Source organism: Trachypithecus francoisi, unplaced genomic scaffold (assembly GCF_009764315.1).
Source record: "Trachypithecus francoisi isolate TF-2019V2 unplaced genomic scaffold, Tfra_2.0 Lachesis_group5, whole genome shotgun sequence".
Classification (NCBI taxonomy): Eukaryota; Metazoa; Chordata; class Mammalia; order Primates; family Cercopithecidae; genus Trachypithecus; species Trachypithecus francoisi.
In genome coordinates, this window is record NW_022681470.1 from 113424005 (window position 1) to 113450292 (window position 26288).

General features: G+C 39.4%; 2 protein-coding genes across 2 annotated transcripts in view; both read right to left on the reverse strand.

The window, feature by feature from the left end:
- Positions 1 to 25502, reverse strand: part of FAM102B (family with sequence similarity 102 member B) — a 69456-nt gene extending 43954 nt beyond the window's left edge. The window contains exon 1 of the mRNA XM_033200102.1: positions 24928 to 25502. Within this exon, the coding sequence (XP_033055993.1) occupies positions 24928 to 25064 (137 nt within the window). The 5' untranslated portion in view covers positions 25065 to 25502. The remainder of the gene's footprint in view (positions 1 to 24927) is intronic.
- Positions 2589 to 3438, reverse strand: LOC117076512 (60S ribosomal protein L7-like). Its single transcript, XM_033200103.1, has one exon. It carries the CDS (start codon positions 3297 to 3299, stop codon positions 2673 to 2675), a length of 627 nt encoding a protein of 208 aa, XP_033055994.1. The 5' UTR covers positions 3300 to 3438; the 3' UTR covers positions 2589 to 2672.
- Positions 25503 to 26288: the final 786 nt, after the last annotated feature.

Genomic DNA, 26288 nt, shown 5'->3' on the forward strand with positions numbered 1-26288 from the left:
ATAGATAAACCTGGAGGATATTATGCTAAGTGAAATAACCTAGGCACAGAAAGACAAATATCACATAATCTCACTTATATGTGGAACCTAAAAAAGTCAAACTCACAGAATTTATTCTGCTCTAACTATACAAATTCTACATAGCATCACCTCTCCACTTTCTAGAAAGAACAACACAGATGTAGAGGACACAATAAAAATGAAATAACAGGAGAAAAAATATTCCTAGATTAATTTAAGGAAAGACTTCATACTGAAAATTTCAGAATACACATCATAGCCTGGGAAATTTGATGAAAACTACACAAAATGTCCTACCAATAAAGTAAAAATCCTGCCAGGATATAGGAAATTAAAATTAGCTTATGAACTATGACATACTGGAAAAGACAAAACTACAGATAGTAAAAGAATCAGTGATTGCCAGGGGTTGGGAGTAGGAGGGATGAACAAGTGGAGCACAGAGGAATTTTAGGGCAGTGAAACTTCTCTGTATGATGCTATGATGGTGGATACATGTCATTATACATTTGTCAAAACACGGAATGGACAACACCAAGTGGGAAGCCTAATGTAAACTTTAAAGTACTTTAGATGATGCTGTGTCAAGGAAGGTTCATCAACGTTAACAAATGCACCACTCTGGTTAGGAATATTAATAGCTGGGGATACTGTGTGTATGTGGGGACAGAGGGTATAGGAGACATTTCTGTACCTTCCACTCAATTTCTCTGTGATGCTAAAACTGCTCTAAAAAATAGTCTATTCAAAATCAGATTATGCACATAGAGATGAAAATATGTTCTCCAAAACTCTTAAAAACAAGGACACAGGGAATAAATAACTTCACAAAACCCAGAAGTTGATGTGAACTATGTATTCTATAACCAGCCCAAACTAAGCATTGTGTAGGAAGGAAAAAGAAAGATAACTCTTAGGCAAGAAACTATCACCCAAGTACCCTTTCTGAATAAAACACCTGAAGAAATGAAAAATGAATTACAAGTTAGATCTTAAGAAACAGGAAAAGGTACATTGGTGTTGTATAGGAAAAAGAAAAGGCAAGAAATCAAATTAGTATAGGTTACTTGTTCTTCCAAAAAGACTTTACTTTTGAACAAAAAGACTTTTTATTCTTTCTAAATATTCTAAAAAGGTGTGGGAAAATAATAGCTGTAAACAGTTTCTTCAATTACAGATCCAATCAGCCAGTTTCCAGATCAATAAACTTATGGCGTCTTATGTATGTACATGAAAAACCAAACTCTTCAGCTAGTATTGTCTTCTCCCTTCAGCCTCTCAAATTTGCACCCCTACAGTTCTTCACCATTTTCTGCCCTCGCACTATGCACCTGCATGTCTGCCTTCTTGGCTTTCCCATCCTTTAGGATGCCCTCCCAAATGTCTTCTTATCCTTTCCTAGTATAAAGCCTCACCCACATGGTAAAAAGAGGAGGGAACAAATTTTAGACTCAGCAGATCTGAGCTCAAGTTTAATTTCAACACTGAATGGATGGTGAAAGTAATTTGTAATTATTTTCCTCTGCATAAATTTCCTCTTATAAAATGTTTTATAGTCAGGTACAAATTGGTAAACATATGTTGTCTGAATCTAAAATGCTTATAAAAACTTACTAAATTAAATGGCATTACACACACACACACACACCCCACTGAGTAAACCACCAAGTGTTATAATTCAAGACATTGCTCAAAAGCTCTTCCTATGATGCATTTCCTGAGTCCTTGGGTAAAATGATTCTTTGGTTCCTATAAACTCCTGGAGTCTTCTGCATGCATGTCTGGAGTAGCTTCCTTGCAAATGAAAGCTACTGAGAGTAAGGGAAATAGGAGTTTAATGCAATTTCTGCTATGTATTATTATTAATTTTGCCATCCTCCAGTACTGTGAAAAATATTGCCACATATTATGAAAGTATTCCTCTGTTGGTATTTTCAGAAGTATAATTATCAAAAGGGAACTCTATAATATCAGAGGAAGAAAATGTATCAGTTTTCTGGAACAAGAATATTAAGCAGTAAGTTCAAAAGAATATGTTTGGGTCACTAAGACATACTTGGAAATATAGGTAAGGAGATGGCAGGGTGTTTACATTCTTCTGATCAAGAGTGAAATGAGCCAACGACATGGCCAGGGTATGACAAAACAGCACAAAGAGTTAGTACAAACTGTACCATGAAGGCTCTGCTCTGGTTGTTTTGCTTATCCTTATACTAATGATATTACAATAATTCAGAAATTATGCAGATGAAGTAACTTATAATCAAAGGCACAGCAGCACAGCCTACTATTAATATAGCTCTACTTTGAAGGAAGGTCTGGGGAGATGGAAGGGATCATATGCATTGGTGAAAGGATGAGATTATAGATGGCTGTATATAAAAGGACTGTAGTAAGCATACATGCTGGAACATTCCTTGAGTGGCACAGACCTGCTAAGGTGTCTCCTGCTGATATTGATCACAGCCAGTGTAAACAGACTTCATGTTTATGCCTTACATTGTGTTACTTGACTTATCTGACACCACTCCTCACATAGAAACTCTAACAAACAGTTCAATAGCTTCTTTTTTTTTTTTTTTTTTTTCATTTTGAGAGCAGGTACTGTTTATTAAGCTGAGGAGACTCGAAAAATAATCATGGTAGACACCTTAGTTCATTCTTCTAATAAGCCTGTTGATCTGGTCCTCCCTGTTGCCAGCATCTCCACCTTCTACAAAATGGGTGGTCTTTTTCTTCATTCCACCTCGTGGAGAAGATAATTTGAAGGGCCACAGGAAGTTATTTGCCTCTTTGAAGCGTTTTCCAACAGTATAGATCTCATGAATCAGATCCTCCATGCAGATGATGCCATATTTACCAAGAGATCGAGCAATCATAGCGTTATCTGTCAAAGCAATTCGCTTCTTATTGATTTTGCCATAGCCATGCTTGTAGATTAGCTCATTTACTGACTTCAGATTGGGGTGCCCCCATGCAATATATGGTTCTACAATCCTCAGCATGTTAATCGAAGCCTTGTTGAGCTTCACAAAGGTTCCATTGAAGATTTGACGAAGGCGAAGAAGCTGCAATACCTTTCGGACCTTTGGGCTCACGCCATTGATACCTCTGATCCTGATGACAAACGCCAATTTGGGTTCAGCAAGTACATAGAAGTTGCCAGCTTTTCTTGCCATCCTCGCCATTCGAATTTCAGTTCTATACATCTGCCTATATTCCTTGTGATAGTGCTTCGCTTTTTCATAGATAAGCTTCCTCCTTGCCTTTCGAGGCATCTTTTGGGCAAACTTCTTTCTCAGGCGCTTGATCTTCAGCTCTGCGAAATTCCTTCACTTTTTCTTAAGGGTTTCTGGCACAGCAGGAACCTTCTTCTTCTCTTCTGCACCCTCCATGGTTCCAGCCGGAAAAAGAGGCCAATAGCTTCTTAATTATTTTGAATGCTGGATTGATGTTCCTTTGAAGCCAATACAGTACCAGCAGAGAGTCATGTGGCAGCTAGGGTTTATATAAGTTATCTTAGCAAAAATAGCTTTTGAATTCATTTTGACTTACTACCAGTTGGTAATAATTTTCAGTTTCTTCAATGAGCAAGTAAGAGCTAATGTTGCAGTTATTACTGAGTTCCTAGTTGCTTCAGGAAGGCTTACACTTGATTAGCATAATGACGGAAGTTACAGTTTTCAATTGTGTATAATTACAAATGCATATTATCTGTATTACTAGTCTGATGATTATGTTTACTTTTCCATTAACAGAAATTATAAAGGTAATTTATGATTGCTTATAAGAGATTATTAATTTAGCTTAAACCAAAATCTTGCAACGAATTACCTTTTTTTGGAAGGACTATGAATAATCTTTTCTAACTACTTCCTGAGGCTATTTATAAAACTGTTTTCTGCCTCATACATAAAGGAAATAGTGATGTCCACAGAACTGCCCACATAAGATACTCAGGTGCACTTCCTGTAAGTCATTTCTTAACCATAAAGATGCCTTGGATGGTACACAGAGGTGATACTTTAACAATACAAAACCTTATGGTAACCTGAACTGGCCTCAAAAAGGTAACAACAGAAGATAAACTGTTAATAACTTTATATTTAGACACCAGCACTAGAGAATTCTCAGAAATTGCCATTGAAAAGTGGTTGCAATCTGTGAATAAGGAAATACAGAACATGCTAACTAGAAATAAAATGTCACTAAATGCGTTTATTCTCATGCTATGCTAGCGATGACCCACTTAAATAAAACAAAGCAAACATGCAAAGCCCAAAATCAATACTATGGGTAGTTCCTCATTTCAGTAAGATAAAATAAGTCTCGGGTATAAGCCAGTTTTTAAGCCACAATGCTTGGAAATAGCATTTGATTAGGAAAAGCCTGGGAATTTCTTCTTAAACTAGTAATCAGGTTTTAAGACAGAAAAAAAATATTTTTTTAAGAAAGCATACAGACTCTCAATCATGAGTTTGTTTTTATTTTTTTTTTTTTATTTTTTATTTTTTATTTTTTGAGGCGGAGTCTCGCTCTGTCGCCTGGACTGGAGTGCAGTGGCCGGATCTCAGCTCACTGCAAGCTCCGCCTCCCGGGTTTACGCCATTCTCCTGCCTCAGCCTCCCGAGTAGCTGGGACTACAGGCACCCGCCACCTCGCCCGGCTAGTTTTTGTATTTTTAGTAGAGACAGGGTTTCACCGTGTTAGCCAGGATGGTCTCGATCTCCCCACCTCGTGATCCGCCCGTCTCGGCCTCCCAAAGTGCTGGGATTACAGGCTTGAGCCACCGCGCCCGGCCATGAGTTTGTTTTTAATATTTGTATCACTATTTTCATTTACAGTAATCCTTTGCCTCAACATATAATCAAGTTCAAGTCCCTCTCCTAAAAATAAATAAAATATTGCTGTTTATTCTTGTCTCTTTTACCCAATTGCATTTTTCTCATTTTCTTCATTAACAAGGCTTCCAAAAGAAGTTACACTCCATGCTTCTGCTCCTTCACCACCTGCTCACTCTCTAACCCCTTAAAACCTGGTTTCTGCTCCTACAACTCCATTGAAACTTTTCTCTCAGAATTCACTGAAGACTTGCTGATTGCCAAATAAACACAGCATCTCTCATATTGTCCCATCTCTCCACACTATGGCAGAGCTGAACACCCTCTCCTCTAATGTACTTTCCATAGTTAGCTTTGCTGATTGCCAAATAAACAGAGCATCTCTCATATTACCCCATCTCTCCACACTATGGCAGAGCTGAACACCCTCTCCTCTAACGTACTTCCCATAGTTAGCTTCTGCGATACCACACACCTCCCCATTGTTTGGTCTCATTGGCCCCAATTAGGTCTTTTCTACCAAGGTTCTGTCCTCTGGCCCTTGTGTTTTGTTCTGCATACTATCCTTGGCTTTATTATCTTGTCCCGGTGAATTTTCTTAAAATCTAGGTCTTCAACCCTAACTATTCTGCAATCCTAACAGTTTATGTCGGTTTTCAGACTTAAATTTTCAGCCACCTACCACATACTGTCATATACCTTGCTTCTTATACTCAAATGTTTAAGGGAAACAGTTCAGAATTAGCAATAAAGGGAATACACAGGAAACAACAGTAATAACCAAAACAGAAGAACTGTTACTTATTTACACTCCATCCATGAAAGAATATGTATAGTGTTATTGAAATAAATATACTAAAGTTTTTAGTAACATGGGACATGCTTATATTACAGTGTTCAGTTAAAAAAAAAAAAAAGCAGGAGGGTTGGACACGATGGCTCATTCCTATCCCAGCACTTTGGGAGGCCAAGGTAGGTGGATTGCTTGAGCTCAGGAGTTCAGCCTGGGCAACGTGGCGAAACTCCATCTCTACAAAAAATACAGTATTAGCAGGTGTGGTGGTGTGCACCTGTAGTCTTAGCTACTCAGGAGGATCACCTAAGCCCGGGGAGGACAAGGGTGCAGTGAGCTATGACTGTGCAACTGCACTCCAGTCTGGATGACAGAGTGAGATCCTGTCTCAGCAAAAAAAAAAAAAAAAAGCAGGATAAAAAATTATGTATGTAATGTGGTTTCAACTGTGTAAAACACCAACTCCAAGAAACTGGAAAGCTATATTCCAAGATATTAGCAGTGATTACCTCTGATAGGCAACATTTTCTTCTAATTTTATATATTTTCTACATTTTGTATGCTGATCAGGAAAAAGTGTGTGTGTGGGGATTCAAATCATATTACTTAAAGAATAAAATCCAATCTTCATGTGATAGCATCCAAGGCCTGCCAAATTCTGCTTCCCAATGGACTTTTCCAGTCTTGTCCTTCACTGTATCCCCCAAATATGCTCTACTCTGCTCCCCCACTCAGCCACTATATTCTCTGCAATGTATCTTTCCATGTGCTTTTCAAGTCTGTTTCTGTCCTACCCCAAAGCAGGACATTTCTATCCTGAATATGCTGCCTAAACCCTGCTACAGAGCTGGAGGGCAATGCTCAAAATTCTCTCTTGGATTTGCTTAAGAAAGAAAAAAATTCTGTAAGTCTTTTATCCAATCCATGATGATTATTACTGGTAGTAATAACAAACATAAAACTCACTGGCTAAAATGACATGATAGCATTTGCTCTTGACTATAAATTGCCACAAAAAATTAAAAATTCTTAACAGAATTTAGATATGTAAAATCTAGTCCTGAAAAACTGAATTTAATAAAAATTATAGCCATCATATATATTATGGCAGATTAATACAAATTAGGATAGATATTACAATCTTTATACTTTGTGCAGATAAGATAATAAACACCAAAAAATAATCTCATAATATAAAAAAATTGCAGTGAAGAATAATATAAATAGTTCAATGGCCTGGAATACAGGCATAGGTCAGGGATATTATGGGTTCACTTCCAGACCACCCCAATGAAGCAAATATCACAATAAAGTGAGTCACATTAATTTTCTGGTTTCCCAGTGCATAAAAAAGTTATGTCTATACTATATTGTAGTCTATTAAGTGTATAACAGCATTATGTCTAAAAAATGTATATACCTTAATTTAAAAATACTTTATTGCTAAAAAATGCCAACAATCATCTCAGCTTTAAGTGAGTAGTAATCTTTTTTTGGTAGCAAATCTCGATGTTGATGGTTGCTGACTGACAGGGTGGTGGTTGTTAAGGGTTGGGGTGGCTGTGGCAATTTCTTAAAATAAGAGAACAAGGAAGTTTGCTGCATCAATTAACTTCCTTTCATAAAATATTTCTCTGTAGCATGTGATGTTTGACAGGATTTTACCCACAGTAAAACTTCTCTCAAAATTAAAAATCCTCTCAAACCCTGCTGCTTTATTAACTAAGTTTACGGTTTATGAACTATTCTAAATCCTTTGCTGTGAGTTTAACAATTTTTACAATATCTTCACTAGGAATAGATACCATCTCAATAAACCACGTTGTTTGCTCATATGTAGAGAAGCACCTCATTGTCCATTCAAGTTTTATCATGAGATTGCAGCAATTCAGTCACATCTTCAGGCTCCAATTCTAATTCTTGTTCCCTTGCTATTTTCACCACATCTGCAGCCAGTGAAGTCTTGAACCCCTCAAAGTCATCCATGAGGGCTGAAATCAACTTCTTCCAAACTCCGTTAATGTTGGTATTTTGACCTCCTCCCATAAATCACAAACATACTTAATGGCATCTAGAATGGTAAATCCTTTCCAGAAGGTTTTCAATTTAATTTTTTCAGGTCCATCAGAGGAATCACTATCTAAGGCAGCAACAGCCTTACAAAATGTATTTCTTAAATAACAAGACTTGAAAGTTGAAATTACTTTTTGACCCACAGGCTGCAGAATGGATGTTGTTTTAGCAGGTGTGAAACAGTATTTACCTTATACATGTTCATTAGAGCTCTTGGGGACTAGGTGTACTGCCAATGAGCAGTAGTATTTTGAAAGGAATCTTTTTTTTTTTTTTTTTCTGAGCAGTAGGTCTCAACAGTGGGCTTAAAATATTCAGTAAACTATGCTGTAAATAGATGTGCTGTCATCCAGGCTTTGTTCTTCCACTTATAGAGCACAGGCAGAGTAGACTTAGCATCATTCTTAAGGGCCCTAGGATTTTCACACTGATAAGTGACCACTGACTTCAACTGAAAGTCATTAGTTGCATTAGCTCCTAACAAGAGAGTGAGCCTGTCATTTGAAGTTCTGAAGCCAGGCACTGACTTCTCTCTAGCTATGAAAGTCTTAGATGGCATCTCCTTCCAATAGAAGGCTGTTTTGTCTACATTGAAAAGCTGTTGTTTAGCATAGCCCCCTTCATCAATGATCTTAGCAAGATCTTCTGGATAAGTTGCTGCGCTTTTACTTTAGCATTTGCTGCTTCCCCTTGCACTTTTATGTTATGGAAATGGCTTCTTTCCTTAAACCCCGTGAATCAACCTATGCCAGCTTCAAACTTTTCTTTTGCATTTCCCTCACCTTTTAGACTTCACAGAATTGAGGAGAGTCAGGGAGTAGGTTTTGGTTTAAGGAAATATTGTGGCTGGTGTGACCTTCTGTCCAACCACTAAAATTTTCTCCATATCAGCAATAAGGCTATTTCACTTTCTTATCATTCATGTGTTCACTAGAGTAGCGCTTTTAATTTCCTTCAAGAACTTTTCTTTTGCATTCACAGCTTGGCTAAATGTTTGGTGCAAGAGGCCTAGCTTTTGGCCTATCTCAGCTTTTGACATGCCTTCCTCACTAAGCCTAATCATTGCTAGCTTTTGAATTAAAGTGAGAGATGTGCAACTCTTCCTTTCACTTGAACATTTAGAGGCCACTGTAGGGTTAATTAGCCTAATTTTAATATTCTTTTGTCTCGGGGAATAGGGAGGTCTCAGAAGGGGAAGAGAGATGAGGGAATGGCCAGTGAGTAGAGCAGTCAGAGCACACACAACAGTCACTAAGTTTATCACCTTCTCTGGGTGCAGTTCATGGCTCCCCAAAACAATTACAACAGTAACATCAAAGATCACTAATCACAGATCATCACAAGAGCTATAACAATAATGAGAAAGTTTGAAATGTTGTGAAAACTACCAAAAAGTGGCCTAGAGATACTAAGTGAGCTTATGCTGTTGGAAAAATAGCACTGAGCCAGGCACGGTGGCTCACACTTTGTAATCGCAGCACTTTGGGAGGCTTAGGTGAGAGGATGGCTTGAGGCCAAGTGCTCGAGACCAGCCCAGGCAACATAGCAAGACCTTGTCTCAACAGAAAAATGAAAAATTATCTGGGGGTGGTGGCATCCACCTATAGTCTCAGCTACTCAGTATAGAAGCAGAATAAAACAATATATTACCTAGGCAGGTATTTGCTAAATTAAAAAATGAATTTGCCCAGGAATTGTATTAGTTTAGGGGAATTTTGTCAAAAAATGCTTTTTTAAAAAAGCTTTATTAGGAGCCAGGCACAGTGGTGCGTGCATGTGGTCCCAGCCACTTGGGAGGCTGAGGCGAGCAGATTGCTTGAACTCAGGAGTTTGAGAACAGCCTGGGCAAATAATGACACCCCCATCTCACACACACACATACACAAAACAAATAACATTAAAATGGAAAAGTCTGCTTTATTGAGATATAATTCACATACATCATCCACATATCGTATCTCATTTTAAGTGTACAAATCCATTGCTTTTAGTATATTCAGTTTGTGACCCCATCGCCACAGTCAATTTTAGAACATTTTCATCACCTCCAAAAGAAACCTCATATCCACTAGCAGTCACTGCCCATTTCTCTCCAGTCCCTCAGTCCTAGCCAACCACTAATCTACTTTCTGTCTCTGTAGATTTGGCTTATTCCAGATGTTTTATATCAATTGAATCATAGAATATGTGTTTTTCTGTGACTGGCTTCCTCACTGATCATGATGTTTTCAAGCTTCATCCATGTTGTTCCATCTAGCAGTACTTCATTTCATCTTACTGCTGAGTAACATTCCATGCTATGGATATATCACATTTCATTTATCCATTCATCAGTTGATGGACACTGGGGTTGTTTCCACTTTTTGGCTGTTATGAACAATGGTGCTAAGAAAATTCATGTACACATTTTTGTGTGACATATTTTCTTTTCTCTTGAATACAGAATTTCATTCCACCTAGGAGTGGAATTGCTGAGTCATATGGTAACTGTTTCCCTTAACTGTTTAAGTCCCACCAATCCCTCAAAGTTCCCAGAAGGAACGGAGCTATTAATTTTAGCTGAGAAATTAGGGAAGACTCCTTAGAAGAGATGGCATCTATGAGCTTTAAAGGACTAGTAGGACTTAACCAGGAAGGGGGAAAATGGGATAATAGAATGTCAGACATTTTGACTCTAATAACATTTTGACTTGTGCTTATTGTGAAAAACCACTTTAAAGAGTGCTATAGCAACCCTGAATCTTCATCAGGAAAGCATTTTGCAGTGTAGCCTCTTTGAAAAACAGTCTGGCAATTCCTCTGATGGTAAACAGTTATCATCTGACAGAGGGATTTTTCTAAAACTGTTAAATAAAAATCAATTACTGTTTAAGCCCATATGTGTATATTCTACTAAATCATATTAGTTAGTAGAATGATTGCATGAACTCATCATTGCTACTGCAGAAAAATTCATAATAAAATGTTCCTAAATTATGAAGTTTAAAAAACAGAAAACTTTTTTTTAAATACAAGTCTGTATTAGTTGAATATATTAATGTACAAATAATTGGTTTGGCTTAATAAAAATTTGGGGGGGTGAAATATTTATTCACTTAAAAAATTGTGGTAAAATACTCATAAAATTGACCATTTAACCCTCCACCCCCTTTTTGTTTGAGACAAAGTCTAGCTTTTGGCATCCAGGCTGGAGTGCAGTGGTGTGATCTTGGCTCACTGCAACCTCTGCCTCCTGGGTTCAAGCGGTTCTCCTCCCTCAGCCTCCCAAATAGCTGGGATTACAGGCGCCCACCACCGCCCAGCTAATTTCTGTATTTTTAGTAGAGATGGGGTTTCACCATGTTGGCCAGGCTGGTCTTGAACTCCTGACCTGAGGCGATCTGCCCGCCTTGGACTCCCAAAGTGCTGGGATTACAGGCAGGAGCCACCACGCCCAGCCCATCTTAATCATTTTTAAGTGTACAGTTCAGTAGTGTTAAGTACATTCACATTGTTGTGCATCCAATCTCCAGAACTCTTTTTATCTTGCAAAACCAAAACTCCATATCCATTACACTCTTCATTTCTCCCTACCCCAGCCCCTGGCAACCACCATTCTATTTTCTATCTCTATGACTCTGATTACTTTTGGTACCTCATTTAAGCAGAATTATAGAGTATTTGTGTTTTTTTGTTTTTGTTTTTTTTGTGATTGGCTTATTTAGCATAATGTCCTCAACCTTCACCCATGTTGTAGCATGTGTTGTCATTGCCTTCATTTTTTAAGGCTGAATAATATTCCACTGTATGTATATACCACATTTTGTTTATCCATTCATCCTGTGATGGACACTTTCTTCTACCTTTCAGTTACCTAGAATAATGCTGCTATGAACATGGGTGTCCAAATATTTAAGTCCCTGCTTTTAATTCTTTGGGTATACATCCAGAAGAATTGCTGTTTTAAAGTTTTTTGAGGGACAACCATACTGTTTTCCACAATGGCTGCCCCATTTTACATTCCCAACAATGCAAAAGGATTCTAATTTTTCCACATCATTGCCAATACTTGTTTTTTTTGTTTTTGTTTTTTGTTTTTGATAGTTGCCATCCTAATGAGTGAGTGGTGACACCTCACTGTGGTTTTGATTTGCATTTCCCTATAAGTGATGTTGTGTACCTTTTTTGTGCTTTTGGCCATTTGTATAACTTCTCTGGAGAAATTTCTATTCAAGTCCTTTGTCCACTTTTTATTGGGTTGTTTGGTGTTTTTGTTGTTACTGAGTTGTAGGAGTTCTTTGTTCTTGATATCAATCCCTTATGAAGTACATGATTTGCAAATATTTTCTGAGTTGCCTTTTCACTCTTGGCCTAATACATTGTAAATACAAACAAATTCTTGGATTTATGGGAGACTCTAATATCCTCATCACTAAAGGCCCTAGCAAAGACTATAGTTACTTTTCCAGCCTATTCCCTTTCCCAGCCAAGGCTATACGAGGTACTGTAGTTTTTCAAGGATTGTGTAGAAGTTTTTGGCCTGGACCTCCAGGTGAGAAATCTAAACTCTATTTCTCTGTTATGTAATAAAGAGGTCACATAAGATAATGAAAAAGTCTTGCATGAGTCGGCAGGAATCTTGAATTTTAGACCTGCTCTATCACTTACTACTAGTATAATGTTGGGTAAATCATTTGCCTTTTCTGATCTTTTTTTTTTTTTTTTTGAGACAGAGTCTCAAAAAAATTTGCAAAGTAGAATCCTAATAATTGCCCTCCTTGTCTCACAGATCCTGTAAAGCCTTTAAAGATGGGTGGGCAATACTCTTCTAATATGATCCAGCAGTCGTGCTCCTCAGTGTTTAACCAAATGAGGTGAAAGCTTATGTCCACACAAAAACATGCACACACATGTGTATGGCAACTTTATTCATAATTGCCAAAACTTGGAAGCAACTAAGATATGTAGATGAATGGATAGACCATAGTATATCCAGATAATTACTATTGTTCAGTGCTAAAAAGAAATGAATTACGAGGCCATGAAGGAAGAGGAACCTTAAATGCATATTACTAAGCAAAAGAAGCCAATATGAAAAAGTTACATACTGGATGATTCCAACTATATGACATTCTGGAAAAGGCAAAACCATGGTGAAAGCCCATCTGTACTAAAGACACACAAAAAAATTAGCCGGGTGTGGTGGTGTGCTCCTGTAATCCCAGCTACTTGGGAGGCTAAGGCAGGAGAATCGCTTGAACCCGGAAGGCAGAGGTTGCAGTGAGCCGAGATCGTGCCACTGCACTCCAGCCTGGGCGACAGGGCAAGACTCCGTCTCAAAAAAATAAAAAAATAAAAAAATAAATAAATAAATAAAATAAATCAAGGATTAGAGGAGAAAGAGGAATGAAAAGGTGGAACACAGAAGATTTTTAGGGCTGTGAAACTATTCTGTATGACACTAGATTGGTGAATACATGTTATTAGATACTTGCCAACCCCCTAGAATATACAACACCAAGAGTAAACCCTAATGTAGGCTGTGAACTTTGGGTGATAATGACGTGTCAATGTAGGTTCTCTACTGGCAAAAATGTATGACTGTGTGCAGGATGTTGCTAGTGGGGGAGGCTATGTGAGCAGGAGGCAGTGGGCATATGGAAACTCTGTGTATTTTCCATTCAATTTTGCTCTGAAAATAAAGTCTATAAAAAAAGGGCAGGCAGAAGAAGTGCCTTCAAGCAATTCAGAGAAGGAATTAGAGATGTGAAGAATAGGATTCATGGAAGTCAAGATAGTCAAGTTTCAAGAAACAGGTAATTTTCAGAGTGTTTCAAACAGAGTACAAAGGTACAAATGAGAAAATACTGACTAGACATGGCAATCAGGGATGACTGATGGTATTAGCAAAAACAGTTTTAGTTGAGTGCTGGATCAGCAGTCAGAGTACAGGATTGAGGGGAGAGCACGAATGCTTAAGAGACAGGAAATGTAGATATTTTTCTCATGAAGTTTGTATCAGAATTGCATAGAGAAGGTGAACGAAGGTAAACAAGGATAGGATCAAAGATACAGAGAAATGGCAAGGAACAGGAGGAAGAATAGTTCATCCTCTGAAATGATAGTTAAAAGATTGGTGAGGATGAAGATTAAGTTTGTCAGTAGAGGGGTGTGAGACAGTAAGAAAGAGGGACAGACAATAAAAGAAGGCACAACTTCCTAGGCAGTGGGTGGCAGGACCTAACGCAACCTCATTTTTACACTCCAAGAAGTAGCAGCCAGAGAAACTGTCTTGTATCACTTTTAATTGAAAACTGAAAATTTTAAGGCCAGTCAGTTCAAATTATACCTTTCATTCCTGGAATCTGTACGAAAAATCTAAGATGAAAGTCTTGGTCACTTATTCTCCCTAAATCCTCAATCTGCTCTGTCCTACTGTTCTGTTCTTCCTCACTCTGACTCATTCTCTTGCTCCTCTCTCTCCCAACTCATTCCATGATACCACCTGAAACCTCTGTTCCAGGATTAAACAAACCCTCATACTCTCAGCCTCTTCACAGAACACTCCTCTTATTGCCTAACTGAAACCCGGCTATCTCATGAGGACACTAGCTGTAGTGTATCCCCTACAGCAGAGGCGATGTTTATTCTCCACCCCCATCTTCCACAGGTCCAGAGGCAGTGCCAGCACTCTCCGAACAATTCATTGCCACACGCAGGCTGTAACTCTACTAGTTTTACGCTTAGGGCTTAAAAGCTTGAGGCACATGATGTCTGGCTTATGTCACACTCTTCCCTTCCAGGTTGATGTGACACTGAAGTAGCTGTTTTGCAGTCTTTCTCTCTTCAATCCAACACCTGCAATCATTCGGGCTATCTTAATACCATGCAAACAACACGCCCTAGACTCAGGGTTCTTTGCCCTATGCCATTCTTCACACCATCTCAGCAACATCCATACCAGCACCCAACTGTGGACTGCTCTACTGAAATAATCACAAGCATTAATATCCCACACTGAGCACAGCCCCTCCTCATCACCTAATTCTGCATAGCGCCTTTCCTTCCACACATATCTTCCTTTAACATCACTGAGACCTTCATCCTCCAACTGTTCCATATTTTCCTTATTTATTCCTGGCCTGGTTTTGCTCCTTATGAAATCTGGACTCCATTACCGATTCTTTAGATTCCTTTTTCACCAGTACTCCCAATTGCCTTAGGCCTTTCCACATACCTACAAACCTCCAAACCTCCTGAATCAATTCTACTACCCACTGCCTCCTATCCCTAATGTGCAAGCCCTGCTGGAGAAAACTGCATAAACGCGTATACTGCCATCATTAAAATTCATGTTTTTAAATTTCGGTTGGGACTTTTGGACTTGTCTTTGGTCAGCTTCCTCTCCCATTCCTTGTGGAAGCTTTTCTGATCTTTCATCATTATCCTCATATCCCTTACTCTACCTTTCTTGGTTGCTACTGAGAAAGCTAAGTTCATGTGTCAGATGAGAATTCTCTTCAATTCCAACCCTAAACCAAACCACTAACTTTGCATATCACTCCCTGCTTTTGGCTCCCTAAACTACAGCACAGAACCCAGTCTAGGCTCCTTGAAATGACCACTTCCTCTCCCTCCCTCTATGTGGCAGCAGTTATACACCACTCTACCCACTGTGCCCTCAACACAACACTGCTTCATGTCACCGTGTCTTCTGTTCCCTTTATCATTCCGTTTTCCCCTCCAGCTAGACTTTTAAAAAAACCCTGCTAAGGAATTCTCTTTCATGACACTTCCCCTGACCCTACCCCCACAAAAAAACTCCCAGTTAAACACTTTCACCTTTCTACCTATTCTCGAATTTGTTTTTATTACTGCAAATTGTACACCATATGGTAATTTTTCATGAAGGTAACCGAAAGAGTAAATTTGGCGTGAAATGACTGGTAGCAACAAGAACTGTAAGAATTGAGTGAGAAGTGAAATCACAGTGGGATGGTGAGAAAAGTTTTCATTCATTCAACAAGTAATGAACATTAATTAAGGGTGGACTGTAGGTTGGACACGTATGGGTATAAAACTGAGAAGATATCTGATTTAGATCTTAAAGAATGGCTGAAATATAGATTGACTAAAAGAAGGGTGAAGGAGAGGATATCAAGGAGACACAAATGCATGTATAATTGGCTGATATAAGCTGTCCAGACCCAGCTATAATGAAAGGATTAGGAAGAGTAGTATTAAAAGACAAAATTGAAAGCTTAATCATAGAATTTTGGAGTTAGAAAGGGCCTTAAGAATCATTTAGGTGAGGCTAGGTACAGTGACTTACACCTGTAATCCCAGCACTTTTGGCGGCCGAGGAAGGAGGATTGCTTGAGGCCAGGAATTTGAGACCAGCCTGGGCAACATAGCAAGACCACATCTCTACAAAAATAGAAAATTTAGCGTGTTCCTGTGGCACATACCTGTAGCCCCAGCTACTCGGGAGGTTGAGGAGAGAGGATCACTTGAGCCCAGGAATTCAAGGCTGCAGTAAGCTATGATCGTGCCACTGCACTCAAGCCTATCTAGCCTGGGCAACAGAGTAAGACTCTGTCTATAAAAAGAATAATCAGCATCATCATCTAGATGACCCATCCTCCTAATGATGAATAACATTCCTGACAAAAGGGTGAGGTCATTCAACTGTTAGTAGTACTGAGGTAGCCTACTCACTATTGTACTCTCCTAAATGTTCTAACTTACTTGTTTTAATATTATCTGAATAGAAACATGCCTTCTTTAACATCTCCCCACTGGTCCTAGTTCTGTCCTCAGCTGCACCCAGCATAAATCTATTCCCTCTTTATGGGACAATTTTTCAAATATCTTTCATTAGCTGATATGTGACTTTGAACAAATTATTTTTTAAGGATCAACTTTCTCATGTCTAAAAGAGCGGTATGACAGAGGCTAATTATCCTGATATCTGTCCTCTCCTCCCTTTATTCTAATTGAATGTTTTGCTAGGCATATAGGCACCCAGCAAAGACTACATTTCTCAACCTTGGGGCTGGATGTGGCATGGTGCTGATGTTCTGGTCAATGGACTGTGAGCACAAGGGACCTCCCCTTCCCCTCTCCTCCTTCCCGGTGGCTGGAATTTGGATGTGGGGTAAGCCAAGTTAGCCCCTGTGGATGACAACAATACCCTGAGAGCAACAAGACAAAAAGAGTTCAGGCCCCTCACAACTGGACAGAGCACAGCTACCACACTAGCTTGGACATCATATGAAAAAGAAATAAACTTCTATCTTGGTTAAGCCACTTGTTACTTTTTAAAAATACCTTGTTATAGCACCTGACATTCATCCTAAACCAAAAACAGGTGACAATGGTTTTCGACTTCTATTAAAGGGGTTTTGTAAGAATCAAATCAAATTAGGAATGTAAAATATACATACATACAAGTCAATTTTTTAGTATTTGAAGACCATTATCTTCTCTCAAGACTAACCCCAGTCCTCTGCTATTAGCATAACTCAAGATTCTTAAGAATCCCAATACCTTCCTTGGACTTCCATTTGATAACCCTCAAAGGCATATACCCCAAACTGAACATAATTTTTCATAAGCTGTGTAGATAAAACAGGATATACTTTCCCTATATATTTAATTTAGTGATCTCTGTATATGTGTCATCTTTAGCAAAACTACAACAGATCTTTTCTCCAAATATTTGCTTTCTTTCAATATTTACAAAATGCCTGCTATGTACGGCTCAGTGACACAATGGTGAATATTAACTTACTGGTATAAAATGGCATTAATACTATTTTTATAAGATATGACTATCCAATAATGTGACTAAATTTTGTGAACTTGGTTGTACAAAGCCACATCTTGAAAAAAAAAGTAGAATGAGTACCATTTTTCTTTTCTTTTTTCTTTTTTTTTGAGACAGAGTCCTGCTCCATCATCCAGGCTGGAGTGCACTGATGCAATCATGGCTCACTGCAGCTTCAATCTCACAAGCTCAAGCGATTCTCCCACCTCATTCTCCCTGAGTAGCTGGGAACACAGGTGCATGCCACGACACCCAGCTAATTTTTAAATTTTCTTCAAAGACAGGGTCTCACTACGTTGCCCAGGCTGTTCTTGAATTTCTGAGCTGAAGTCACCCTCCTGCTTCAGTCTTCCAAAGTGCTGGGATGACAGGCATGAGCCCATAAAAATGCCCAGCTGCACTTTACTGACCTTTCATATACAACTGCCTCAAATCTAAAGGGGCCAGGTCTTGTAACCTGTTTAATGATGTCACATATTGGAACCAGTTTTCTGAAAATGACATTCAGAAAAAGTTATAGTATATCTATATATTTATCTACCACTTTCATAAAACATAAAAATGAGAAAGCATACAACACAAAGCCTGAAAGGCAGTAGAATTTAGTGATTAACAGTGGTCCTTGGAGCTAGAATGCCTCCTAGCTCTACCACTTACTAGCTGAGTAACTTTCAGCATCTCTTTGTGCTTCTGTTCCCCCAGGTATAAAATGAGAGTAATAGCAGCAATAATAATGGCAAGGGTACTAATAATGATAATGACGTAATAATAGCACCTTCCTCACAGGAATATCTTGACGATTAAATGTAAAGGCTTAGAAAAGTTCCTGATGCACTGGGAAAGTGCTCAAATAAATGTCAGTTGCTATTATTCCTGGTATTTTAATAATGTGAATTGATGACTCCATTTCTGGTCAGGGTATAAGGAATTTTTTTAATTAAAATTTTTAAATTTTAATTACTTATCTGTATTAAAATACAGTTGACAAAAATTGTATATACTCACTGTGTACTGTGTAATGTTTTGATATGTGTATATGTTGTGAAATTGTTAAATCAAGCCAATTAACATATCCATCAACTCACACACTTATTTTTTTGCTGTTGGAGAACACTTATGATCTATTCTCTTAGCAATTTTCAAGTATAACACATTGTTATTAACTATAGTTAGCAGTTTGTACAACGGATCTGAACACATCCATCCCATCTGTGCCCTATGACCAACAGTTCCCCATCTCTCTGTTCCCTCACTCACTATGAGTTCACCTTTTTTATATCCCACATATATGTGAGATGATGCAGTATTTGTCTTTCTGTGCCTGGCTTATTTCACTTTAAAAAAAAAAGTCCTCCAGGTTCATCCATGTTTCATAAATGATATGATTTCCTTTTTTTTTTTTTTAAAGGCTGAATAATTTCCATTGTATATACCACATTTTCTTCATCCATTCATCTGTTTACAGACACTCAGGTTGTTTCAATAACTTGGCTATTGTAAATAATGCTGCAAAGACAATGAGAGCACAGAATTCTCTTCAACATACTGATTTCAATTCCTTCAAATGTATACCTAGGAGAGGGGTCGCTGGATCTAGGGTATAAAGAATTCTGTGCCATATGGTCAGACAGTACTTTCTACTGCTAGTAGCTTTTGATAATTTGCTGCTTGTTAGTGATTACTGATCTTAAAAAATCAATTTAATGCACTGAAGAGCAAGTTGAAAATATATATCAAAACCCTTACAAATCTGCATGCCCTGTGACTCTATAATTCCATTTCTAAGTGTTAATCCTAAATAAATAATAATGGATGTATACCAAACTTGGTTATAAGGATGTTTATTGTAGTTTATTTATAAAACTATTAATAAAAAAGGAAAGGAGAAAGACTTTAAAAGTGACTTGGTTCAATAAATGATGGAAACTCATACAATAGAATAATATGCATCTATTAAAATAATTTTGTAATTGAATATTTAATGATATGAAAAGATATATGAAGTAAAAAACCATACTAAGTATAGTATAATCTCATTTTGGCTTAAAAAGGATATGTGATAGTCGTGTGGGGGAGTGTGGGTATACATGTATGTGTACGGATCAATAAAGGCTCATTTCTATACTAAAATATTTATAATAGTGATTATCCCTGGGTGGTTCATTTATGGGCAATTTTTGTTCCTTTCTTTTTGCCTTTCTATTTTCTAAAATTTCCACATGAATCTGTATCACTTTTTCAATAAGAAATGTTTACTAAAAAGAAATACACAATGTGCAGTGAACTAAAATCTTGAAAACAGAAGGATGTACTCTGGCCAAAAGAAAGAAATTCTTTCCGCTTGTTTACAAAGTAAAAGGTCCAGTACACAGATGTGCTCATCAGCTTCCCGGATACTCCCCAAATTCACATGTATTTCTGCCACAGCCTCATGTGAAACTTAGAAACCTATTTGGCTATCAGCACAAAAAAAAGATGAACAAAATAAGGCAAACTAGGGAATTCTAAAAGATGTAGGAAAAATGTCTTCCAATTATTCCTTTAAGTAGGCCAGAATCAAACCTGCCCTGACAGTTTTAATAAACCTCAAAAGTGATTTAAATGCTTTTGCAGAGGAAGTACTGTGAAAATATTTAAATAAAATAATATTGTCCTTTTGAAACATCTTCAGAAAGATATTCATGTACTGCATGAGGACATTTTGGTCAACAACAGACCAAATATACAATGTGGGCAGAGCAACAGGCTATACGACATAGCCTAAGCACGTAGTAGACTATACCATCTAGGTTTGTGTAAGTACACTCTATGACTTTTGCACAATGATGAAATCGCCTAAGGATGCGCTCCTCAGAACAGATCCTCATTGTTAAGGGATACATGACTATATTTTACTAGGCAACAATTTAGCCTCAGTTGAATAGACCACTATAATCGTACAATGTATTTTCCAAATATTTTATTAACTATGGCATGTAATAATCTGACAATTTACCCTGATCATTTTAATAACATTTATCACAAATAATTACCTTTTAGTCTTTATATTTTTCTAACCTCTTCATTGAAAACAATACTGAGAAAAACTGGATTCTAAAATTAATTTTCACTAATGATCTTTATTTTTATTTATTTATTTTTGAGATAGGGTCTTACTCTGTTGCCCAGGCTGGAGTGCAGTGGCGGTGATCTCGGGTTCAAGTGATCCTCCTACCTCAGCCTCCTGAGTAGCTGGCACTACAGGTGCCCACCACTACATCTAGCTAATTTTTTGGTATATTTTTTGTAGAAATGGGGTTTTGCCATGTTGCCCAGGCTGGTCTCAAACTCCTGAGCTCAACGAATCTGCCTGCCTCAGCCTCCCAAAGTGCTGGGATTTACAGGCATGAGCCACTATGCCTGGCCTTTTTTCAGTAACAATCTTTAAAAGGGTAAAAACAATGTAAGGAAATTCTAAATAAGTTTAGTAAGCAGTCCTATATGGCTCCAATAGACAACATCTAAGAAATCTACATACCGTAATAAATGCCTCCAACTACTCATTAGGCTCACTGTCACCTCAAATGTAGAGTGCTAAGCATGCAACTTAACCCACCATATCTTCCACCACCATATGCAATATTCCCCTTAAACAAAACAAATTATTTTCCTGACTTCTTTACTTCTGTCGTGGCATCAAGGCATCTGTCATAATATTATCATTTATCAGTCACTTATATGAGACAACTCCGAGTTCAGGTTCTCATTAGCTCCTGCTTGGGTTATTTTAATAGCTTCCTAATTTGTCTCCCTAGCTCTAATTTCCCCCCCACCCAACCTTGAATACAAATAGCATCAGCCTATCAGCCAGGTTAAACACCACTTTAATCACACAACTCAGTTCAAGAATCTTGGGTTTAATTTTACCCTATGAGCAGTAGAAAGCAACTCTCATTTGTAGAAAGAGAGTAGAAAGAAACTCTTTACGATGCTAGTCAAAGTGTTTCTCTAATCTGATCTTCTTCTGTTTAACGTGAAGGCTCTGCAATCAGGCTGATCTATCATCAACTCCTATTAATGACTTGCTCAAGCTGTCTTCCCACCCTCACTTTGTCAATGCAAATTCATCCTCCCAGCGTGCTCCACTGAAATGCCAATGTGGTTGTCAGTAACCATTACAGTTGTAAATAAACCCTTTTGCTTTAGAATTTCAACAACACTCATATATTGTCTGATCCATTGATTGGGCACTAAGTCACACTGTCTTCTACTGTCAAGCAATTATACAGCTATGATCTAATTTCATTAGAATTAATTCCCTTGTGGATCCTTATATTTGTTGTACTTCTCACAATCCCAGATGGAGAGCTATTAATAGAAACCTGGTAAATGCTCAACTAATATTTGGTGAACAATAAATGATCTGCATGTTTAGTTGCTGTACAAAGCCAAATATATTAATATATATATATCAAATGCATATGACCTATATATTTGGGTCTCTCTATTTATATCTATATCTATATATGTAATTTTCTGTGTGCCTCTAAGGCTTTTCTGTAGCAAGATGAGTATTATTTTATACAGGTTCACCCATCGGGGAGTCTCCAAGACTAATCCTGAATATGGTGATTCATTAGGACTCACAGGACTCAGCATACAGTCCTACTCATGGCTAAGATTTACTACAATGTAAAGATACAAAGTCGAATCATCACACACTTAATTTCCCTAGCATTAAATTGTGATGTGCTGTCTAACAGGGAAACTCATAAGAGACTCAACGCCCAAAATTCGTATTAGGGCCGGTCATGCAGGCTGCCTAGCAAGAACCAAAATTCCAGACGGAATTTAGCATAAATCACTCTGTATAGTCTAGGCACTGTGAGTCACTCTTATCATTTAGGTAAAGTTTTATATCATGTATGGAACCATTTACCATTCAAGCTCCCAAATGCCAGCCAAGGGCCAGCCATGTACATAGGCCTTTCTAAGAATAGCAGTCTTGAGCCTGCTATGTTACCTCTTTTTTATGTAATTCATTTCATATTTTTACAGGTGAAATGTTACAGTGTTAACTATACCTGACTTTTAAGGGGCACATAGAGCAATTTTTTAAAAGTTAAAATCTAGCGTTCAATTAGAGATGCACTGCCTTGACTGGCACCCGCTAATTAAAAGTTCTGTGATTTTGAAATAATTCACTTCCTTTAGATATTTCAGATTTTCTTTCTTTCTTCTTTCTTTTCTTTCTTTCATTCCTTCCTTCCTTCCTTCCTCCGTTCCTTTCCTTTCCTTTCCTTCCCTTCCCTTTTCCTTCCTTCCTTCCTTTCTTTTCTTCCATCCAGGTTTACCACAGTGGAACTGGGGTTTAAGCTTAGACCCACCACATTCCAAACCCTTGTTCTTAGCTTTACAGCAACTATCTCTACCTAATGTCAAAGGCACAGGCTCCTTATTATGAGTCATTTCCCTCACACTATATGGCTTTGTGGTTTGGCTATACAGAGCACTATTCCTAATCTTACTTAAAATCAAATTGATCAAAGTCAGATTTTAGTTGGAAGAAAAAGGGGTGAGTTTAACCCAAGATACTCAACTTTTTCATTTCTAAGTCTTGCGGAGTATACTTTTTGCTCATTAAAGTCATTAGGAAGCTCCCTATTCAGAAACTTTCATATATGGCACACGATTTACTCCTTTATCTGGCACCACCCTGTTTGAAGTTACACAGACCCGATCAGAATCTTGGCATCGCACTTACCACCTGAGGGGACCTTAGGAAAGTGAGTTATGCTTTCTGACCCTCAGTTTATTTATCTACAAAATGGGACCCCTACCTTATAGACTTGCTGTGAGAATTAAATAAGATAATATATTTAGAAGCCAACATATATTGGCTGAATAAATGACTGCCTACAACGAAAGAATAACTGACTTGTGGGAAGTAAGTCAAATCAACATAACTGAGGTAGGAAGGAAGCCCCGTAGACAAATGCCCTGACCACCAGGTGTCACCACTGGCCCAGGAGCGCCAGTCTAACTGCCTGACATCGGGGGTGGGACCCTGCAGAAAAACAGTCTAGGCCTCAGGGTAAGACTGTCACCTGCACCAACAGGACCTTCACGAATTGGCTTAGGCTTTTTCACAACTAAGGGACGGTCCAATTTTTTTTTTTTTTGCACCAAAATAGATTACATTCTTCTCTAACAGGTGTTTAAAATACTTAGCTGAATATCCACTGACGTGTCACCACAGTTTAATTTTAAAAACTGTCTTCAGCAAACTATTAATTTCATATATCCTTTGGTTTAGCCAACTAGGCATTTTCTGGCTTCCATAGCCTTCAATATGGCCCCAGAAGACAAGTTTCTGGCCCCAATTCCACAATCCAGTGACATTATTTCCTTTACATTATAAACGGGATGACTGAATTTTTTTTAAGTAGAATATTTTTAGGGCAAAAATAAAGTCTAAGACCAGTATATATGGGCAAAATAAACACTAGCTTTTAACCCTTCTTGATCTCAGGAACTCAAAAGTTCATTAAAAAAATTGTTTTCTCTCTATATACATATTTAAAGAAAGCACCTTAGGATACATCTGTCAACCTGTGAGTAGCTCTGAAATTACTCAAGAAACACTGCCACACCTATTATTAATGCCACACCTATTATTTAATAGCTTCATTCTGTAACCTGCTAATGCCTCTCTCTGGGAGTGCCCAGGGGCTCGAGCATTTTAAAATGAGGGCTGGGCCTGGGCAACCCGTCTGGCTCTAAGCTCTCCACAAGGAGATCCACTAGTGGCCGCTTCAAGACTAATTCATCCAGCCTTAGCGTCTAACTGGAGACGCCGCTCTCTGATGAGGCACAGACCGTTGTCTCGCCTGCCAGGAGCACTTGACTCAAGTCAAGCCCGGCCAGGCCTACCCCAGTCTCAGACTGGGTGGCCAAGTCCCCGTGTAATCTACAAGGGAGAAAGAATTGTGCTAAGCCTAGGTTTCTGTTCAGAGCTGGGCTCTTGGAACTCCAGCAGTTTGTGTTATTTTTGTTTTTAACAGCTCAAGTTCTACTTTGCATTTCACAAATATGGACATGTCTTAAGAGAAACCAGAAGCATCCTCTCCCTCCGGCCATTGCTCCCATTTCTAGAGGATTTGGGAGGGAAGAGCAGATACCAGGCACCATCTGGAGTCAGGAGCGCAGAAGCCAAGGCCAGCTGAGAAGAACCCATTTGCAAAGCACTTTGCAGATCAACAAATTCGACTGATTTCAGAGCGGTCCCTAGGGAAAGGCGAGCAAATGGGCCAAGGAGAGATGCTGCCTATCCAACAAGCCCTGGCCAAGCAGACCCGGGCGAGGAGGCGCGGGAGGCAGACCCGGGCGAGGAGGCGCGGGAGGCGAGTTACCTGGAGGACTCGGCGGTGAAGCTGCCGCCGTCCAGCAGCCGCATCTTGCAGAAGAGGACCCCATTGACGAAGGGCACTGAGGAGAGCTCCTCGAGCTCGAAGTCCACCTTAAACTTAAACTTCTTCTTCTTCATCATCGTGAGAGCCAGGCGCCTGCAAGCTGGGCGCACGGCCGGGCGCCGCCGCCTCAGCTTGGCCGAGCCCTGGATCCGCCCAGCCCCATGGCCAGGGCCGCGAGCTGCGCGCGGGGGCGCGGCCGGGGGGCGCCGCAGGCCGGCCGCGGCCGGGGCCGCTGCCGCCGCCTCTCGCGGCAGCCTGGGCCGGAGCGCGGCGGCAGCTGCGGCGCGGGCCCCGACCGCCCGCGGGGAGCGGTCGTACTGCAGCTCGCCCGGAGAGGTGAGCGTCCTTTCGGTGCAGCTCGCCGCCGCCTCCGCCGCCGCTGCCTCCCGTCTGGGAGTCGGGAGAGGCGAGGCTCGAGGAACCGCCGCCTCAGCGCCTCGGGGGTCGGGGGCGCCCCCAGCGGCCGCGGCCTGTAGCGCACGGCGGGGCGGAAGCGGGAAGACGGGCGGGGACTTTGTGGGCGGGCGCGGGCTTGGCCGCGGACTCTAACCCGCGACGGCAGTTAGCACGTCACGCCTTTCTGGGGTTAAAAAAAGACAAACCCGACAGAGAAAGCTTCCTTCTACCGCTTCCTCTCCGGCTTTCTTTTGGGTTTTTGCACCGCCTCTTTTCTCCCCCACCCGCTCCAGTAGTTTCTTTCCTTTGGGGTTGAGAGCCATGGGTTAATAGAGGCAATTAAAATCTCAGCGTTGTTTTGGTCAAATTGAAATCCTAAAACTAAAATTTCCTTTAGGTACTCCAAATTCACGAGCTTTCAAATATAAAAGGAAGATAAGGTAAGAAAAGGGAAAATGATGTATTGAGGGCCTATCAAGTGCCCAGGTACCGTACTGCTGCAGGCGCTTTCTTTCGGGTATAGTTTAGCTAGTTCCTGTCACCCAGGACAAAAGATAAAAGAGCAAAGAAGTAGTTAAAATAATACCTTCCCTTTAAAAATTTGTCTGTCTATACTGAGAACTGAAATGCTTAAAATCAAATTCTGCAGGGAACCTGGCGTGGTGTCGCGCGCCTGTAGTCCCAGCTACTCGGGAGGCTGAGGAGGGAGGTTGTTAGCCTGAGCCGGGGGTAGCTTGGGCAGCAGAACAAGACCCGGTCTTAAACACAAAACAAAATCATCAGGGCAGGCTTAAAAACACACACACACACACCCAAAAACCTCCTTAGATGAATAACAATTACCTGCCTTCTATAATCGTGCATATATTGTTACAAAGAATGTTATAAAGTTGGTTACGTGATGT

Coding starts and splice junctions, on each gene's coding strand:
- LOC117076512 (XM_033200103.1), bottom strand. CDS start 3,299: ATGCCTCGAAAGGCAAGGAGGAAGCTTATCTATGAAAAAGCGAAGCAC.